General features: G+C 34.5%; 2 protein-coding genes across 3 annotated transcripts in view; both read left to right on the top strand.

Moving 5' to 3' along the window:
• Nucleotides 1-527: 527 nt before the first annotated feature.
• LOAG_11093 lies at nucleotides 528-5,665 on the top strand (the record flags this gene model as incomplete). 2 transcript variants are annotated; one of them, XM_020448295.1, is made up of 15 exons in its annotated part: nucleotides 792-895; nucleotides 978-1,108; nucleotides 1,220-1,276; nucleotides 1,606-1,716; nucleotides 1,806-1,913; nucleotides 2,100-2,209; nucleotides 2,340-2,547; nucleotides 2,620-2,748; nucleotides 2,903-3,082; nucleotides 3,216-3,325; nucleotides 3,493-3,659; nucleotides 3,790-3,892; nucleotides 4,083-4,245; nucleotides 4,349-4,478; nucleotides 4,850-4,974. In XM_020448295.1, the coding sequence occupies exons 2-15, from the start codon at nucleotides 1,091-1,093 to the stop codon at nucleotides 4,972-4,974; spliced, it is 1,719 nt and encodes a 572-aa protein (XP_020301549.1). In that variant the 5' UTR covers nucleotides 792-895; nucleotides 978-1,090. The 2 variants fall into 2 exon arrangements, with proteins under 2 accessions (XP_020307165.1, XP_020301549.1); XM_020448296.1 differs by lacking the exons at nucleotides 792-895; nucleotides 3,790-3,892 and adding an exon at nucleotides 528-760 and having other exon boundaries at nucleotides 4,850-5,665.
• Nucleotides 5,666-6,442: 777 nt separating this feature from the next.
• LOAG_16659 (hypothetical protein) overlaps nucleotides 6,443-7,309 on the top strand; it is a gene marked incomplete at both ends in the record, with an annotated part of 2,611 nt that continues 1,744 nt past the window's right edge. Inside the window, 2 exons of the mRNA XM_020449306.1 lie at nucleotides 6,443-6,550; nucleotides 6,741-6,935. Coding sequence (XP_020307164.1) covers nucleotides 6,443-6,550; nucleotides 6,741-6,935 — 303 coding nt within the window. The remainder of the gene's footprint in view (nucleotides 6,551-6,740; nucleotides 6,936-7,309) is intronic.

The raw sequence follows: 7,309 nt of genomic DNA, 5'->3' as shown, positions 1-7,309 counted from the left end.
CGAATCTATCACGCATAGAAATCCTCACTAATTTCACGCACACAAGGTTAAGCAACTCTCAAAGAGTGAATACGTGTGAGTTTATAATTTTCATAGTGACCTAGACAGGCTGTGCAGCTGCCTTGTTATGATCTCTACTACATTGTAATTGCAGTGCTTAAACACGAGTGGTAGTATGACATAGTTTTTTTTTTTTTGTTGTATCTCGTAGCATTCACGTGCAAAAATATTAATGAGAAGTGGAAGAATTAAGAGGATAGACTTATATTATGCGATGTATGAGAGGGAAAACTACGAAAGTCATAGGTCAAATGTTTTTGTTTACGTTACATTCTGACCATTTACTGTTATTGTTGAACGCTTTCTAATGACTCGCAATAGAGGGCGGCGGGGAGAGAAATAATGCATGTTGTTAACATACCATTTGCTAATTTGCGTATCTAAGAGGTTAAAGGTGATGTAGAGACAATATCTGTGTTTATTACTTGTCAAATTGAGGCTGTTAACTTAACCTTCTTTATTTTCATAGAACTGATTCATTGTAACACTATGAATGCTTCGGCCGACCAGGAATACCAGGTTGTCAAATGAAAGATGGTCATGTTAACAAAGGAGACTATGCAAGCCACTGCACTGGTGACTGCAAATTACAGTGACATTATGTTTATCATAAGAAGAAGATATTTTTCATTATCCTCAACTGAAAAATTGAGAAAAGCGAAAAGAAAGAAAGTAATAGATTTAGCAGCCTATCCACCAGGTATTGCTACATTCCTTTTTGCTCTCCCTCTACTTTTTTTTGCATGACAACTTGATGCAAGTGGATATTTCACAAAAATGAAGCGCAGTTCGTTAAATGAATGAACAACCTGGTCCTTGTGTTATAGATACGTTGGTAATACTTTATCACTAGTTTGGTTCACTGCTTTATATAATGATTTGTTCATGCATTAACTGAATTCTTTTGATTTTTAAAGAGAAGATACGTAATTTCGGTATTGTGGCCCATGTAGATCATGGCAAAAGCACCCTGGCAGATCGACTTCTCGAACTGACAGGCGTTGTTGATAAAAATAGCCATGTCAGTCAAATGCTTGACAAATTACAGGTTTTTTTTACTGCTCGTTCATTTTATCTTCCAAGTAATGGACTTTTATAGTTATTTCTGTCATTGTTCAAGTTAGGTTTTCTTACTATTTAGTAAGCTCATTTCTTGCAGGTCGAACGGGAACGTGGTATAACGGTGAAGGCGCAGTCATGTACTATGGTTCATAAGGTATCTTGATCAGATGTACGGTTACATGGCTTTGGGGGCAGGGGAATTGCATAGCAATTTTGTGAATAATTTTTATGAATAATTTAGTTAAATAATTCAGAGCAGATAGTTATTAGGTAATGACTGGTGAAAAGACTCTGTAAATAGATGAATTCAGGTCATTTCTGTTGAAGCTCTTATTTCCATCGTCAACCTAATTCTTCTGTTTTCAAATAATAGGATTTTTAAAAAGAATAAGTTAGAAAACAAATGTGAGTGCGGGTTTGAAAAAAATCGTTGTTTCATATAATGAATAATTGGAGCAAAATAATATTCTAAGTACTTCATAGGATTACATGCTGAATTTAATCGACACTCCTGGCCATGCTGACTTCAGTTTCGAAGTTTCTCGGTCTCTTGCTGCTACAAATGGAATTCTGCTTCTTGTTGCTGCCAATCAGGTTGTAGAGTTTTGCATGACTTTAATTTGGAGATTTCCGTCTGGTCTGTAAAATTTTGTGATCAATTATGCAACGCTGCTGATTTACAGGGTGTAGAGGCGCAAACGGTGGCTAATTTTTGGTTAGCATTTGAAGCCGGTTTAACAATTATTCCAGTTATCAATAAAATTGACCTCAAGAGCGCTAACGTCCCACGAGTTCGTTTAATTTCCAGATTTTTTTGTTCTCTCTTCAATCCAATTAGTTTTTATATTTTTTCATAAAGTTTCATAGAATTAGGATGAGTTAAAAGCTAAAGCAGTCTCCATCCTGATATAGAATACTTTTACTCCTGCTTAAAGTGGTCCTCATAGCTTGTCGTGCTTTCTCATTTTCATGTACAGGTAATATCACAGATGCAGAATTTATTCGATTTTTCGCCATCCGAAATACTTTATATTTCTGCCAAGAATGGTACTGGTATTGGCAATGTCTTGGATGCCATTGTTGAAAGGTTAATACATTTCAATACTAAGGATGGATTTTCTGTGATTTTTCAAGCATGTCTTTCTCACAGCTTCAGCACTCATTCAGAATTGCTCACTAATTTTTTTTCTTTCTTTTCCGTTTTCATTTTTCTGCAGGCTGCCACCACCCAAAGTTGAGTTACATTTACCTCTTCGTGCACATATCTTTGATTCCTGGTATGAAACTCATCGTGGTCCAATGGTTTCCGTTGCTATATATGATGGTGCGATTTTGAGGGGGCAGAGAATACGAACTTATCATACTGACTGCGTATACGAAGTGTTGGTGGTGGGCATCATGAGTCCGAATATGCATGAAGTTGAAGTTAGTTCGTTTATTATGTTTCAAATGATTTATCGCCAATAGTTCACTTTTTGTTTTAAAAAGTTGTTACAGTGTTTATATGCTGGCCAAGTTGGTTATCTCTTAACAACGATGAAATCAGTAAAAGATGCTGTTGTTGGAGAAACGTTATACGATGTAAACAGTGAGCGTAGTATGGTACAACCTATACCTCTATTAACGGTTCGAATTTGAAATGTGATTAGTAGACAAATTAACATGTTTATTTTTGGTCGAGTAATCAATTAGTTTACATATTGTGAAAGGATAGCGCAAATTTCGTCTCTACTAAAACCTTCAAAAAAAAAACAAACATGAAATGTTGGTGAAATTGTAGCCCAGTGCGCCGTGCATTTACGCTAGTATTTACCCAACAGACGTGAGAGAATATAGTGCCTTGCGCGTTGCGCTATACAAATTGGCTTTAAACGATTCATCGGTGCAAATCCAACATGATAGTAGCATTGCGTTGGGCAGTGGTTTCAAAATTGGTTTTTCAGGACTTCTACATATGGAGGTAATTTTTCGCTTATTAAACTTATCAAGATAGCTAGTGTAATAGAGTTTTTCTCATTAATCTTCCTTTTTTTCTTTTTATCCTGCCAATAATTATATATTTAACCTCCAAAGTCAAAATAGTTATTTTGCAGGTTTTTTGTGCTAGATTGGAACAGGAATATGATGCTAACGTTACTATAACTGCACCTAGTGTCGAATATCGCGCTGTCATTAAGAACAATTCGACTATTATAAAAAAAAGGTATTTCATCGAATCTTAAGCTTATTCATTAAATTTGTTTTTCTTTCTTTTTTTTTTAAATTTTTGTAGTTATTATCTCGATATCCTTTGGTAAGATCTAAAGTTCTATTTTTCGTTTCCAGGTGAACATCATTTTTTATTTGTTCATCTTTTTATTTCTTTTGTAGATACAACGGTCAGCATGTTATTCGTCTTTTGGATGCTAGTGATTTCCCGGCTTATCCCAGCGACATTGATCATTTCTTAGAACCGATAATAAAGTTAACACTTTTTTTATCCAGTGCATACTGCGAGTATATAGAAAGATTATGCGTTGATGCTCGTGGAGAACAAGGTATTGTTTCTGCTTAGTGCATCTTATTTGTTACTTTTGTACATGCAAAGCTAGCGTATCTTTTGTAAGTTCAAGAAACTGAATTTTTTAAAAATTGAACTACTAAACGTTCTTTATCTTGTATATTCAGTTGAGAGTAACGGATTAGATATAGACTACACTATGCAGCAATGGAGATTACCATTTGCTGAAGTTCGTATAGATTTTTTCGAAAGATTGAAAAGGATCACAAGGTTTGCTAATTTTGGTCCTATTTTTGCTTATTCCGTTTGCCGGGTATTTCTTGAAGGAGGTCGTTATCTTGCTTTGATACTCAGTGTTATTGCCTGATTACACAACAACCTCATAGTTCCAGAGTTTCGTTTTTTTTTTTCAAGAAATGTTTTTGAATAATGGGAATCTTCTATCTTTCACTTATTTTAGTGGCTATGTGACATATAATTACCAATGGGATGGCTTTCAACAAGCAAAAATTGAATTGCTTATGATATATATCAACGATCTTCCTGTTTATGAATTCTCAGAGATAATGCCTGCAAATCAAGTCAAAGCAAGAGCTAAAGAAATTGTGAAGAAATTACGAGAGGTCGGTTTTCATATTATCTTTAAAGATTTTTCACTTCCAACTTTTTCATATTTCTCAAGAAGCCAAGAAGAGAAAAATTATTCAGAAAATTTTTATATTGCAGGAGATACCTCGTCAGCAGTATGAAGTGCGAATTAAGGCCACTCTTGGACAAACAAAAAAGGCGCTAGCACAAACAGTTATTTTACCAATCAAAAAAGATTTTACGGGTCGATTGAAAGGCAATTTAGGAGGTTTGATAACTCTTGAATTTTACTTCAATGGTCGCTTTTCTGTTTTTGTTAACTAATGAAAAATTTTCTGCTTTGTACCAACTTTCTATCTGTAAAGTTCTACTTCCCCTAAAATTTTGTTTTATTTATTCTATATGCCCATTATACTTTCCTTTTTTCTTTTACTTGCAAACTGTTATCTCCTTATTTTAATTACTACAATATTTTAGTCATTTTAATCTTTTGAGATACTGCTTGTGATTTAGATGTGCTCTAAACTCAGTTCATTTTTGAACATCTCGACTTCAACCCTTTTTCTTTTCGAAATTTTTCCCATTTTTATGCAACAGTGTTTCCATTCTCTCATATAAAATGGTTTACTATAATTTTAGGTGGTGGTTGGGAACGTTTTTGTAAAAAACTATCGGATCAAAAAAAAGGAAAGGAACGGATGAAACAACTCGGTCAAGTACAAATCCCCAAAGAAGCATTCATTAATGTACTGCGAAGGTCGTAAGGCTCACTTGATTCTTGTGTTACTGTGGAATGCGTTGAAAAATACAGTTTTGGCCGACATGCAATAATTTTTAGGTGGATGAAATCGAAAGTAGGGTTATTTCGATAATAACATCGGAAATCGTCCCCGTTATTTTTCGAGTCGTTTTGTTATAACTGATATGATCTAGTAGTGCTTTTCTGATATTTAATTAATAAATGTGATCTGCTATCCTTCTTGCGTTAATTTTTTCTTTTTTAAATTGCCATTTAAGTTTAGTTGCAAAACAATCATTGGTTCTGACAGTTTCTTTCCTGTCCTGTAAATAATATTAATCATGCAGATTTGCTATTACAAATAATAAATGTTGGGGAATTTCGGTTTCGGATTGCAGTAGAAGTTCCAATCTCTACAGTTTTTTGAGGAAAGTTTCATCCAGTTTGCGAGATTCTTTTGATGGCGAAGGGTTCATATTAATATTTGATTTAGTAAGGAATACTTTTAGGAAGGATGGTCTACAGAGACTGACAGTTGAAGGGGGAAATTGTTCACCTGTTTAACTGAATTATGTAACCAATAAATTGTTGTTTTGTGAACCGTTTTTGTCTCAGCGGAGATCGTAATCTTTAGATATTCTATATACTGCGAAGGCGTGTATTTTCATATTGTGATGAGCTGAAACATCAGCTATTAGTGTAAAAAGAAAATGTGGTGCGAATTGCAGTGCAGTTTCTGAAGATTTATTTTGCATAATTTATGTTCTGTTGTGCAAGTTCGCTTTGTAGTAGTCCAATCTGAAAAAGATCGAATTAATTTAATCGTTTGGTGTAAAAAGTGTACATTTTGGGGAAGTAAATTTTTTTGACCGATTGCGTTTTAGTTAAGTTACTCAACTGAAATTTTAAGTGCAAAGAAGCGTTCTGAAATGTATCTCACAGAACACTGGCATGAGAAGTAATGAGCTTAATGCTTGGAATTATATTGTCCTTCATTAAATAATCGTAGATGACATTCCATCTGGTGACATTCTCGATGATGTAGGACATCTGTGATACTAAGGGATGTACTGCTCTGTGTGTCTGCATGTTCTTAAACATTTGAGTTGTTATCTTCCCAATGAATTTCTTGGTAACAGAGATTCGCACTTGTTGACCATTCTGTTCATTTTGTGAATTGACTATTGGCATAGTGCAGGTTGTTGTACTGTCTTTTTTCTCCTTGTCAGTCTAAAATAAGTGAGAATGGTAGAAATAACGAGAAATTTTCGACACCGCCCGGGCTCTGCGCTGGACGAATTTGAGAAAGTAGGATGTCGAAACAGCAAGCATCCACTGTGGGATGGGTGGAGAGATCGGTTAAAACAGAAGAGATGACGTTGTGGGTATTTTGAAAACTTTAGCTTATTGTTAGTATGTATGTTATAAACATATGTATTTTATTCATTTTTCCTTTCAATTCTTGATATTTTTCAGTCATAAATTGAATAGTAATGGCTAGAAGAAATGATCGCATACGACAAGTGATGCATAACGAGAAAAGTTGTTGTGATGTACAGTTGCTTCAAATGATTATTTATTTCTTCAGCTTTCTCTTTTATGTTAGTTTCTTCTGTTTCTGCTCATGATGAAATGCTATTGTGTTTCATTATTTTGGGATGACATATTTAGAGTTTGGTAACTGTTTAAATTTCAACGGTGAAGGGTTCAAGCTTCCTGGATTTCAAATGAAAATACCAAGAATTCGGTTTAAATTTAAATTAAGTTTGTAATACTAATATTTTGTTGCAGATCAGTTCTGTAGCATTTATCGGGCTAACCATATGGAATTATACCATGAAATATACAATGATTGCTCCGTTACTGTATAGCAGCAGGTACCTGCAGAGCATCATTCTATGCTTCGTTGTTGGCTTAGCCGCATTTGTTGTAGCTTCGTCAGGTTGTTGGGCTATTTCAAAAAGAAAACAGTTACTGTTGTTACTGGTTGGTACTACTTTATATACTTCATATATTGCTTAAAGTATCGGTTTGATCTGTCTTCCTCGTTACTATGGCACAGCCAATCATATGTATGATTTCCGATTGGCTACAATCTTTAGCTGTGAGTACATCTTTATCTTTAAATAAAGCACTTAAAATAAAACGACTATCAATCTAATAAATTAGATGTAGTTGAGCTGTTCTTTTCAGTTTTCTGTTTTGATATTATTCACACTGTTGATGGCATTAGCGCTATGTATTATGACGTATGCTTACATTGAGTACCTTGAGAATAATCTTGGAACAACTTTACTTATGTCAATTATTCGTGATCACTCTGAGCGCAGTGATATTTCTCAAGCACTCCAGCACATACA

The sequence above is a fragment of the Loa loa genome (assembly GCF_000183805.2).
Source record: "Loa loa unplaced genomic scaffold supercont3.12, whole genome shotgun sequence".
Taxonomy (NCBI): Eukaryota; Metazoa; Nematoda; class Chromadorea; order Rhabditida; family Onchocercidae; genus Loa; species Loa loa.
The sequence above is the reverse complement of the archived record's forward strand: the minus strand, read 5'-3'. Positions and strand labels throughout refer to the sequence as shown.